Source organism: Phacochoerus africanus, chromosome X (genome assembly GCF_016906955.1).
Source record: "Phacochoerus africanus isolate WHEZ1 chromosome X, ROS_Pafr_v1, whole genome shotgun sequence".
Taxonomy (NCBI): domain Eukaryota; kingdom Metazoa; phylum Chordata; class Mammalia; order Artiodactyla; family Suidae; genus Phacochoerus; species Phacochoerus africanus.
Window position 1 is genome coordinate 72,509,586 of NC_062560.1, and position 13,454 is coordinate 72,523,039.

Below are 13,454 nucleotides of genomic sequence, written 5' to 3' on the forward strand. Positions count from 1 at the left end.
TAACAACTTTAAGCTAATTCAGTTAAAGGAAGTATCACAACAAGATCCCAGCAAAATGATGTGATGACAGATCAGAATCACAAATCCTTTAACAAAATTTCCCATAATAAGTAATGATAAATATTTGTCTATAGAAAAAAACTAACCAAATATAAACAAGTCAAATATACCATGCTCTTGGATCTTAGTAAGATCCAAGAACTAGATCTAAAACTAAGAGAATTATTAGTTTTGTATCCTGCAACTTTGCCAAATTCTTCAATGAGCTCTAACAGTTTTCTGGTAGTGTCTTTAGGATTTTCTAGGTGTAGTATCATGTCATCTGCAAATAGTGACAGTTTTACATCTTCCCTTCCAATTTGGATTCCTTTTATTTCTTTCTCTTCTCTGATTGTCATAGCTAGGACTTCTGAAAATTATAAGAAGCTGATGAAGGAAATCAAAGATGACCCAAACAGATGGAGAGATATACCATGCTCTTGGACTGGAAGAATCAATATCATCAAAATGACCATACTACTCAAGGCAATCTACAGATTCAAAGCTATCCCTGTCAGATTACCAAGGACGTTTTTCACAGAACTTGAACAAAATATTTTAAAGTTTGTTTGGAAGCACAAAAGACCCAGAAAAAGAAAAATGGAGCTGGAGGAATCAGGCTTCCTGACTTAAGACCATACTACAAAGCTACAGTCATCAAAACCATATGGTACTGGTACAAAGACAGAAATATAAATCAGTGGAACAGGATAGAAGGCCCAGAATTAAACCCACACACCTACAGTAAACTAATCTAGAAAAAGGAGATAAGAATATTCAATGGAAAAAAGTGGTGCTGGGAAAACTGGACAACCACATGGAAAAGAATGAAATTAGAACACTCCCTAACATCATACACAAAAATAAACTCCAAATGGATTAAAGACCTAAATATAAGACTAGATGCTATAAAACTCTTAGAGGAAAACATAGGCCAAACACTCTCTGACATAAATGACAGCAACATCTTCTCAGATCCATGACCTAGAGTAATAACAATAAAAACAAAAATAAACAAATGGGACTTAACTAAACTTAAAAGTTTCTGCACAGCAAAGGAAACCCTAAACAACACAAAAAGACAATTCACAGAATGGGAGAAAATATCTGCAAATGAAGCGACTGACAAGGGGTTAATCTCCAAATTTATAAACACCTGCAGCTCAACACCAAAAAAAAAAAAAAAAACCATCAAAAACTGGGCAGAAGATCTAAACAGACAGTTCTCCAAAGAAGACATACAGATGGCCAAAAAAACACATGAAAAGATGTTCAGCATCACTAATTATTAGAGAAATGCAAATCAAAACCACTATGAGGTACCACCTTACACTGGCCAGAATGGCCATCATCAAAAAGTCTACAAACAATAAATGCTGGAGAGAGTGTGGAGAAAAGGGAATCCTATTACACTGTTGGTGGTAATGTAAATTGGTACAACCACTGTGGAAAACATTATGGAGATTTCTCAGAAAACTAAAAATAAAATTATCATTTGATCCAGCAATCCCACTCCTGGGCATCCATCCAGAGAAAACCATGACTCAAAAAAACACATGTACTCCATTGTTCATTGCAGCACTATATACAATAGCCAAGACATGGAAACAACCTAAATGCCCATTGACAGAGGAGTAGTTCAAGAAGATGTGGTACATAGACACAATGGAATATTAGCCATTAAAAGGAAAGAAATACTGGCATTTTTAGCAACATGGATGGACCTAGAAATTATCATGCTAAGTGAGGTCAGTCAGACAGTGAGACCCCAACATCAAATGCTATCACTTACATGTGGAATCTAAAGAAAGGTCACAATGAACTTCTTTGCAGAACAGATACTGACTCATAGACTTTGAAAAACTTTGGTTTCCAAATGAGACAGGTTGGGTTGGGAGGTGGGGGTTTGGGATGGAAATGCTGTAAGTGTAATTGAGTAATAAAAAATACTATAAAAAGGATACTATAAGTGTAATTGAGTAATAAAAAGTACTGTAAAAAAAGATACACTAGTTCCAGACTGAACTTTTTGCATGGAAGTGACCCGGAAAAAGAAAAGAGAACTGAATAGATGAGTTTTCTCACCAGGTGATGGGCTGTTATTTCATACCACCTAATAGCCTCTTAAGTACCATCAGAGGTGTACACGACACACTAATAGATCCTCAGATTTAATGGCACTGAAGTTATGAATTAGGGGTAGGGGCTCCCTTCACCAACAGTGTTTCTGCCTCCTTGAGGGAGACATAATTTCCCTTGCATATACCGAGTATAATATTGAAAAATATAATTTAGGAAAGAATATTCAAAAAAATTTTTTTAAAAAACTAATTAACTTATTAAATAGTTTTTTTTTTTTTTTTTGGTTTCACCCACACCATGCAGAAATTGCCTGGACAGGGATTGAACCTGTGCCAAAACAGTAACCAGAGCCAGCAATGACAACACCAAATCCTTAACCAGAGGAACCCTTAAATAGTTTTCTTATATTTATTTTATGTGTTGTTCACTGTTTAAAAGAGGCAATTTGTGTCTTATTTTCCATTTTCAGATCAAAGAGAGGGCATAGAGGAGTGAAATCCACAGAACAGTCCTAATCATATATCTTTATTAAAGCCACTGCTGACAGCCACATTCAGGCATTTTTGCAAGCCATAATCACAAACAGAGCAGGGAGAGGGGAGAGGAGGAGAAAGGGTGGATCTGAAGTTTTATTCTACTCCTCAAAGCAACTATTTTGAATGGTTTTGAGTTTTGATTTTTTAAAAAGTCCTAACCTTCAACAAATGTACAGTCCATGGTAGAGAATAAGAACCACAAAAATAATATACTACTCAGTACTATACACACCTTATAACACATATAGTTAAATAATGAAAAGTGATGCTAGTTTTAAAAGAAGACCACACCTGGGTTAGAGGTGGGAGCAGGGTACTACATTGAAGAGTGAGGGAGAAGATTCAGGGTTGGAGATGTCTTGAGGAAGACAACTTTCCAGATGATTTTTGAGGGATAAGTAGAATTCCAGCAGAAATGTGACAGAAGGGTGGATGCCGCCAGAGCAGACAATGGACTGAACAAAGGAAGGGGTGAAAGGGAGGCAAAATGTTCAGTTTGTTCAAAGAACAGTGTGTCTGGAACACAAGGTGGGAGAAGGTGAGTTGTAGCAGATAAGAACGTAAAAACAGGGTAGGACTGTTTTAAGGAGACTTTTTAACATCATTGAACATAATTTTGGAACTTGATTATCAAAGTTTTAGAAAAGATTCTAAATTCCACAGTCAGGGTCATTCTATTGCTGACATCATGAATTTCACAAAAAGGTACAAGCCAATATTATTTCTTTATAACATTTCTATCAAAGTTCTCCCAAAATATTTATGAGTCTTTAAATAACTAAAATTAATCAACTTATTACCCAGTGCTAGAACTTCATGTTTAGATACAAAAAAAATCAATAAAACTTATGAGAGAAGTATATTACAAACTCTGAATAGCAACAAAATATTTCTGCCTTCTTAGTAAACAACATAATACTTTTAAAATATTGAAATGTTTGTTTCTATTATTTATTTATGCCCTGGCTTGTGTCCCAAAAGATTTTGCATGGTTCATAATGGGAGTACATACAAGAAAATGATCATGAAGCATAAACAGGAATTAGATATGAGAGACTGTAAAACATAAATAAGATTCAAATGAGCAGATCAGGAATATACAATATAGCATGGTGGTTACAAGTCTAGACCTGGAACTAGACTGCTTAGATTTAAATCTCAATTCTATCACATAATACTAGCCATATGAACCTAAGCAAGTCCTGTGCCTTGGTTACCTCATCTGTAAAAATGGGAATGATATTTGAACTTTATTTACTAAAGTTTAAAATTCATTCAGTAGGTTAAGAGAGAAAGGAAGTTCCAAAGAAGCTATGAAACCCATATCATGTGCCCAAAGGAAAGGAAGATGCATTTTGATTGAGGAGTTTTTTTTTTTTTTTTTTCATCTTTTCCTCTTTTTAACCATTTGCTCTTTCAAAAAGTGAGGTTCTGGGGAAATTATATAGATAGAAGGATAGATACAGTCGTCCCTCTGTATCCACAGTTCTCCATCCGCAAATTCAACCAACGGAGGATTAAAAATATTAGGAAAATGAGTTCCCGTTCCCGTTGTGGTGCAGTGGAAAAGAATCTGACTAGTATCCACGTGGATGCAGGCTCCATGCCTGGCCTCGCTCAGTGGGTTGAGGATCAAGCATTGCCATGAGACAAGGCTTGGATCCCTAGTTGCTGCGACTTTGGCATAAGCCAGCAGCTGCAGCTCCGATTTGCCCCCTAGCTTAGGAACTTCCATATGCCATGGGTGCAGCCCTAAAAAGCCAAAAAAGAAAAAAAGAAAATATTAGGAAAAAATGAAAATCTGGAAAGTTTCAAAAAGCAAAACTTGAATTTGGTGTGCTCTAGCAACTATTTTCATAGCGTTTACATTGTTTTAGGTATATAAGTAACCTAAAGATGATTTAAAATACAGAAAGGATATGCATAGGTTATATGCAAATACTAGATCAGTTCATATAGGATATTTGAAGACCCACGAATTTTGGTCCAGATACCAATTCCCCTCGGATCAGCAAAGGATGACTGTATGTGCATAATACATAGAAATCTTTCATTTGACTGCTTTTAAAAAGATTTATCAATTTAATTTTCCTTCTACTGAAAGAGTCATTCTAAACATCTACTTTGAAATTTTGCAGCTTCATTTTTTTGTTTCATTCCTGTGTGTCCATTATCGCTGATCATGTAAGCTGGCAGCACTTTGATCACACATTTGCACCACCATGAATTTCTTTGTATGTGATGATCTTAGAAGGATTTCTGTATTTAAATGTGTAGTTTAAATAGATCTGCAGTTTCCAGTAGAACTGTCTGCAGTAGTGGAAATGTCTTATATCTGACCTACTGCTGTTGTGACTAAGGAACTGAATAATTAGCTTTATTTGATTTTAATTAATTTAAACCTAAATGTAAATAGCCACATGCTACCCTACTGGAAGTGCAGTGCTAGAAGAAGCAGTAGGTAAGAGGCAGACTGCAAGTAAGCTTTAATGCTTAGCGTCACTACATTTTAAAAAGGAAAAAGAAAAAAATGTGCACTAAAACCCCTCCATTTCAAATACTGACATTCAAGTTCAAAGTCACTAAGAGCATGGGAACTTTCAAATTACTCTTTCTAAAGGATATGTATGCCAGTAAACATTATAAATGCATTCCTGCTGTTCCAGTCTTTTGATCATATACCATGAGTTGTAGAAAATTGCTTTAATGCTTTTCCTCATTAGTCTTTCTTAGCCAGTAGAGCCCTAATAAGACTTTCAAGCATATGTTATTACCTAATCTTTCCAGTGTCAAAGGAACTCTTACTTTATAGCCTATTCATTTAATTTAGCATCTTATTTTGGCAGTGCAGTTAGCAGCTTTTGTTGGCTATATTTTTATTTTTATTTCATTTATTATTTTTTAATACAATGATTTTTATTTTTTTCCATTATAGCTGGTTTACAGTGTTCTGTCACTTTTCTACTATATAGCATGGTGACCCAGTTACACATACATGTATACATTCTTTTTTCTCACATTATCAGCCTCCATCATAAGAGCCTAGACATATTTTTATAAATCAATAATACGAAGGGAAGGAATTAATGCTAACTCTGAGCTGGACACCTTCATATGTTATCTCATTCAATACTTACTATAACCCTAAAGGAAGGTATTATTATCTCCATTTTACAAATGAGGACAGGAGATTCTGAGAGGTCTTTTATTCCGGGTATTAGGGCATCAACGCTTACTATGTGTCAGGTGCTATGCTATGTATTTTTCACCATATATTATTGCATTTGACTCTAATAACAGTCTTACAAGTTAGGTGTTATTGCCCCATTTTACAGATGCAGCAACTGAGGCACATAGCTAGAAAGTGCCTGAACCAGGAATTAAACTGAAGAAGTTTAAAACCAAAGCTTACACTATTAGCCACTATACTGGACTGTTTCATAGTTCAATACTCCCAAAGTCACTGCACATTTATTATTTGTAGCTCTCCCTGAGACATTACACACAGGTTCATTTGTATGGGTATTTTTTCCACACAGTGTTCTCTGTGACTGATCTTTAGACTCTACAGTCAAGATTGATCTTCAGTCAATATCTATCAGTTTTCATTTTCCTATTGATAGCTCTGATCAAAGAGGTCAAGACCTTGGTGCAATGCATAAAGGAGAGACAGCAAGACTGCTGGGAAGAGCATACACAGGGCAGGACTTTGTTCTCTAAATATTTGGAAACGTGTTGAAATGAACATGGAACTCTTTCTTGTTGCCTAATTTGAATTTTCAAACTTTACTTAAAAACTAAAAAATAATGTTCCAAGAAGGAAAACCATGTGAGCCTCGTAGATGCTCCTGTCAGTTTTAGTGACTATGAGAATCACTGAAAGTAGTGACATAGGAACAGTCTAGGGTGAACAGTTTCAAAAGAGGTAATACCTTTAAAAACCACCTGACATTTACGTTGACAGAATTTACAAAGGCAAACTGCCATTTGAATAAATTCTCTGAGTACCATGGGAGGTGCTTTTGTTAGAAGCTTTCGAAGCCAGTAACATGGCTAAATATATGCCTTAGGTTATTGTTGAGAAGCTGTTCTGAACTCTGTACAGAAAGAAACCTGTAAATTATAATGATCTCCCTTTAGATGAAATAAACACTTCCTTAATTTATAATAAAATCTGTGATTGTATTCTCAGTAAAAAAGCAATAGAGTGTAATAGTATTAGAACTCCTTCACTTCTTCCCTTCCCTCCAACTAAATTTCCTCATTTAAGAGACCCATTCCTGGATTCTTTCTCTTCTTTTCTTTAAGGAAAATAGGAAAGAAAATAAAGTACACAGTCGCTTTGCAATGCATGCTTTTTGTCTTTAAAACCCAGAAGTACATATGCTCCACTGGAAATAAAAAAAGCACAGTTAAGATAGCTGCTGGTGTGAAGAAAGTTAGCTCGAATATACCTGTTTAGAAAGATTTTTTACTTTTAAATGGGGTTCAAAAGCATGGCAAATCTTGCATTTATTTAACCATGAATTGTCAAAAAAAATTTGGACCACAATAGTTAAAAGTTCACCTCTCTTCCCCTTGCCCCCCACCTTCACTCACACACACACACACACACACACACACACACACACACACACACACACACACACACACAGTGATAGATAGCTTGCTAGTGCCATTGACTGAAAACAGGCCCAGCAATTTATCAGACCTCCCTTAAACAAGAGACAATTGGCAAGGGCATTTTCACCCAGCAATTAGCTGCACTCAAATTCTATAGCTTCATTTAACTGTAAGCACAAAAGGGATGACCAAAGCTGAAAACTCGGGCTTATTTACCCTATGACCTCATTCCTTTTTCAGGCAACCTACTTCCCTGAACAATTATTCACTTTAGTGACCACACCTTTGAACAACAATTTATCAAAGCAACACACCCATCCCCATGGAACAGGAACATTTTCTGATAGTATATAGAAATCCTGGCATAGGAAGAGAGCTATCCACAATCTTCGTAACCAAAGAAAAAGGAAAAAAAAAATCATGTAAACAAAGAAAAGCCCAAGCTGAATAGTTATTGAGAGCAGAAGCCATTCATAAGCTCACATTCTTCCCTCAGTTGCTCTCTGAGTTAAATTTGGTTGCAAGTTTCAAATTTGAAAAGAATGGCAATCCATATAAATGCTATAAGAGGTCCGTTGTTGCACCAAAATTTGTTTCATTCAATAAATATTGATGGACTAAGAACAAAACTATATTTTAAGTGAAATATAGACATACAGAACACTTAGAGACCAGGTCTTGTATCTCTCCTTAATGTGGACTCTTCCTGAATAAGCAAATGGTATTTATCCAGATAATCTCAGTGCTTCCTACATCATAGGCACTTAATAAATATGTGTTCAGTGAATGACTGGTATTAAAATTATTTTATTTTAATCAATTTCTCTCTCACACAGCTGAGCTCCTCTATATACATGGAAAATATCTTGAACTTTGTAAAAAAGCTTAAATTAATGGAAAGGGAAATATACATGTCCAGTGTGTATTAACATTGATGCTGTTCATTTAGGTAGTATTTCATTTTGAGTTAATGATGGCTGTTTAATATTTAGGCCTTTTAAAAGGTTGAACTGTAATGCTTTTCTTTTGTTTTATGTAGTTTTTAGAACTCCATTTATTTACAAGACCACATTCAGTTCTAAAATACACCTATGACCTTGATTATGCCTGCTTTTGATTTTTCCTGTTCATGTGGATAAAGCTAGTAATTTTGATTCTACCATCAATTTAAACAATTTCACCAGCAACTAGATTCTATATTCAGTTTTCTCTGAGAAATAGTGTATCAATCAGACAAAATAATAACTGAGAGAATCCTAAAATATATCTGATCAGTTGTATACAAGATACAAAGCAACATTGTATCTGGAGAAATTTAAAATATGTTTATGTCTATAAACACCATTTTAGTGCACAAGAAGGCCATAAAGGAAAAACATGTACTAAAAAGCCAGAAATAGAAAATACTAAAGCGCTGCAAAAAGCATTTGGTTAAATCTTACGTCTACTACATAAGCTAAAATTAAGATTCAGGAAGCAAAGCAGAGTGGCATTAACTTTAGTTTCTCAAAAGGAACATATTTTACTACTGACAATTATATATATTTTTAAAAATCTTATGAATTCTTTAAATATCATCCAAACCCCAAAATGCTAAAAACACTTAAAGCAAAAGTTTAAACGAATTCGTGATAACCAACAATTGATTATAATACCCATTTCCTAGCTGCCATGGTCACAAACTCTAGCATCAGAATAATTGCTGTATTGCAACTCAAAATGTCTTTCAAACAGGGCATATTAAGGAGAGAATTTTTAATACATAAAACAAAACAAAAAAAAAAGGATTTTAAATAATGTGTACTGCTTGCTTGTGCTTGGCATGGTATATAATAGTGCTGCCACCATCTTACCCATTTCGTTAGCATGAAAGTAATTTCAGATCAATTTCAGGTCCTACTTTGTACATGTCATCCTGCCGCTAAACAGGGAGAAAGGAAATAAAATAATAGTTTCCTAGTCACATTCTTTGTGGCAGCTATCTAAAAGCTTTCTTGCCAAATTTACCTTTTAGTGGATTTATGAATGCCCTTTGATAGCTAACTCAGTTTGAAATTTTATCATCAAATTTTCTTTCTGCTTTTTTCACTAAGGGAATGAAGATTCTGATTTTCTTCACCGCACGTCTAGAACCTCACCTCCCTCATCCTCATTCAGCCCTTACTTTTCTTTCTTTTCAATGATAAATAATTTCAGACTTCACAACACCTTCCATTCCAGTATCTATTCCCAGTTCCTGTGGCTCTACTTTCTGTCCCTAAGGCTCTTTATAAACTTCTCTGGGGAATTAGATTTCAGGATGGAGCTGCTCTAAGAATCGCTTAGCAAATAGCAGGTAGAAAGAAGGTAAGTCTTGTAAAAAGCTCAACCAGCTTGGTCCCTGGATTATTAAAAAGGAAAGGTGAACTAGAGTATACAATAAAGTGTGATCCTAAAAAATTTTCTGTGGTCAGTATTTATAATTTGCCAAATTTTAGCTTTTAAATTTATATCTATTTATCTTTCTTTTACTAGGAAGTTGATAGGAAAAGAGGTCAATGTATTTAAATAGCTATGCCAGACAGGGTGATTTTAGCATTCCTATAATCATGGTAACTTGTTTTCATCCCTAGCATTGTTTTAGGACTGCTCAGGAATATAGGCAACACCCACTTTGTGGTTCATTAACATCCTAATATTGCATATTGGAAAGTACTTTTGCATTATTATTATCATAAACCAGCAGTTTTGACCTTTTTTTCCTTCCCTTTGACTTCAGTGCAGGTGAAGTTTTTTTCAACTAGGAACTTACTGACAGTAAATGCTGAGGTTTTTCTTCCTGATTTTTCCCCCTCAAACTAAGCTAGAACTTAAATAAAAGAGTAAAATCATGGCCTTTGCAGTTATTGGGTTACCAATATCTTTACAAAATTATTTTTAAAACAGTTTTACTATATACTTTAGATATGTTGCTTCGTATCCCTCTTAAAATTGTTTTTGGGGAAAAAAAATCCACACTATTTCAGATCAGCATAATAAAGCAACATAGAATAATATCATCCCAATCGTTGCTTTTTGAGCTCTTCACAGTACAACTTGTACTTTGAAACAAAATTTCAGTTTGGACATAAGTTTTTAGAAAGTTTAAAGACATGCAAATTTAATGTAAAGAGAGTCAAAGATGAAAACAGACAGAGAGCTGTTAATTTTATAGTCTTGCAATGTTCTTTCACATTCATTGGCAAGACACTGATGCTAAGATAACCTCATTAAAAACAAATTTATTTCAGTTTAAGGGGTGTCTTAGACTTCCACCATTTTTAGCTTTCATATAACTACTGCTTGCATCTTGCTTTCTTCAATCCTGTATCCACTCTTTCAATATTCCTTCTATTAATATCCATAAATTATTCACCTTGGCTATAAAAAAAACCAATGTGTCATTTTTTAGAAGATGAAACACATATGACATATCAAACAGGCATTTGTGCCTGTCACTTATCATGGAGCAGCATACTATTTGCTAAGCAAAATAAAAATTGCTAGTCACTCCACAGATGCATTGGCCCTGTGCCACCATATTTGACGCAAAAAACCTATTTACTTTTGATATGAACTGAATCAGTGGGAACCTACTTTATAAAAATGACTGTAGTCAAGATGAGGATTGCTTTCTGGTAGGAGTAAAAGGAATACCTCAGATCAGATATTCCAGTGAAGTCCAACAAAAACTGAGCCATCCTATGCTTTATTTTGAATATGAAAAGCATTGGAACTGGTAAACAAATGGCTATGGGCACTAGGAAATGAAAGAATAGCCAAGAGATGGAATTTAGGTGACTGCACATTGCAGATATAGCTGCAATTCAAGAGATCATATCCTGTAGAACAGGGGCAGAGAAGCAAAAAGAAAAGAAATGAGGTTCAAGATTTCCCCTTTCTACTGTTCTGGCATAGCTCTCTTTGTAGTACCTGGGAATGGTTGCTCCAAACCAAGTTTTGGTAGGAGGAGGCAGTTTTGAGAGGGGAGAGCACTTCCTGTGAGCTGATGGGGTCCAAGGACTGAACCACCTTGTTCATGGGCCCACTGTAGGTCCTCACACGCTCATACACTACATTTTTTTCTGGAGGCTGCTGGGCTTGGCTTGACTGATGGTACCAGTGGTAATGCTGGGGCTGGCACTGCTGCCCCTCTGGGGACTGCTGAGTCCCACAGCTGCTGCTTCTTTCATTCCAATAGCTTGAGCTCATCATATTCTCAGTGGTCAGCAAGGTACTCCCCAGATGCTCTCCCTAAGGAACAAACAAAGAGAACTCATGAAAGGAAAGGAATGGGAAAGCAGGCAGGCAGACACATGTAGAAGCCTTTTATCAATCACCTCTCCCAGGGAGACACGAAAGTTACCTTAGCAGCAGCAGAAGCAGGTCTGGCAGCTGCAGAGGAGGCAGCAAAGTAGTTGAGTGCAAATGCAAAGTGGAGCCACCCTGGGAGATTGCTCCAGGAAATAGTACTGCCACGCCCCAGAGGGGTGGAATCGCCAGGCAGGTTTACTAGTGGGAGAGGCCTTGCTATGCTATGGAGACAGCTACAAGGCTGCCCAGTAGACTAAGGAAGTCTGGAAAGAGCAAATCTTCCAAGTCCACTGGCTTGGACATTCACTTGAACTGTAAATAGGTAAAGACATGTCCATGCCAAAAGTTACTAGAGAAAAAAAATCACAAAGGTCACATAAAAGTGGCTTTGCCATGGTTTTTAAGCTTAGCAAAGGTAATTACAAACTTGAGTATTATCATTCCGGACTCCCAGACCAAACTATGAGGTGTTAGCCTAGGGACACACTTGTTTTCAGAGATAAATTTTGCATTCTTCGCAAAACCCAGCTGGTAATTGCAGTTAAGGGAGATTGCTATGGGGTCTCCTTCTAGCAACTCTCTCTATTTTATGGACCTGTTTATCTTGCTCCAGGCCTCCTATGTCTTTCTAATTTAAATTGATGTAGATTTGTCTAAATGATTAAATTACTGTCTATAAGTGGGAAATCAGTGAAGAAAAAACTAAACATTCCACAAATGCTTTGCATTTTAGCACTTATATTTATTGTTTCCACTTTTTACAAAGTAATGTATCTTGACTTTATTTGTGCCTTAAGAAACAGTGAGTTTGATTGCCTTTTTAATATCTAGTTGTTAAGGGGGCTGCAAGTCCTGAGAGGTGTCTTACCTGATACAATGAGATTGAAATATGCTCTGCACTTGTACTGATTACTACTGGAAATTACAGTCATCATGCCTACTTATTCACTAAATTTTACCTGATATTTAAGCACCACTGAACTCTAGAACACTCACTGAAGGTGTCTTCAGAAAAGGGATGTTTTTCTAGTGTGCATATACACCAGAAAACCCAGGAGAACATCATCATTCTGGATAGGAAGAGAACATCAAGGAGCTGGCTAGCCAGGTTTTTATCGGCTGAGCGAACAAAAGGTAGTGATTTACTGGTCATTCACTCTGACCATGCCAGGAGTTTTACGTGGAATATCTGTCATTCTCACACATTTATAAGGGTTTAATGGTGAGAAACTGAGGTGGAGACACCGAGAAGCTGAAAACTTCCCAAAGTTAAACTACTAGTAAATGAGCCTGGAATTTGAGCATAAGTTTATTCATTTTTAGAGCCAAAGTTCTTACCTACTATATTACACTGCTAGATAAAAATTTAAATTATGTTCTGTATCTAGCCATGGCCATCCAATATATCTTTAAGGTGTAAAAAAAAAAAAAAAAAAAAGCAGTTTTGAACTACTAGCAGGTAAGTGTTTTTTTTTTGTTTTGCTTTTGTCTTTTTGCCATTTCTTAGGTCGCTCCCGCGGCATATGGAGGTTCCCAGGCTAAGGGTCTAATAGGAGCGGTAGCTGCCAGCCTGAGACAGAGCCAGAGCAACGCAGGATCCGAGCTGCGTCTGCGACCTACACCACATCTCACTGCAACGCCGGATTGTTAACCCACTGAGCAAGGGCAGGGATGGAACCCGCAATCTCATGGTTCCTAGTCGGATTCCTTAACCACTGCGCCACGATGGGAACTCCAAGTAAGTGTTTTTAAGGGGAATCTTTGATTTTTTGTTTTGGTTCGGTTTGGGGGTTTTTTGGGTTTTGTTTGTTTGTTGCTTTTTAGGGCCACTCCGTGACATTT

General features: G+C 36.2%; 1 protein-coding gene across 2 annotated transcripts in view; it reads right to left on the reverse strand.

The window, feature by feature from the left end:
* POF1B (POF1B actin binding protein) overlaps nucleotides 1-11,737 on the reverse strand; it is a 74,506-nt gene extending 62,769 nt beyond the window's left edge. Inside the window, exons 1-2 of one of the 2 annotated variants that reach the window (XM_047764554.1) lie at nucleotides 11,665-11,737; nucleotides 11,232-11,552 (exon numbers count right to left, since the gene is read on the reverse strand). In XM_047764554.1, the coding sequence (XP_047620510.1) occupies nucleotides 11,232-11,513 (282 nt within the window). In that variant the 5' untranslated portion in view covers nucleotides 11,514-11,552; nucleotides 11,665-11,737. The remainder of the gene's footprint in view (nucleotides 1-11,231; nucleotides 11,553-11,664) is intronic. The other variant, XM_047764555.1, reaches the window with a different exon arrangement.
* Between the last annotated feature and the right edge of the window lie 1,717 nt (nucleotides 11,738-13,454).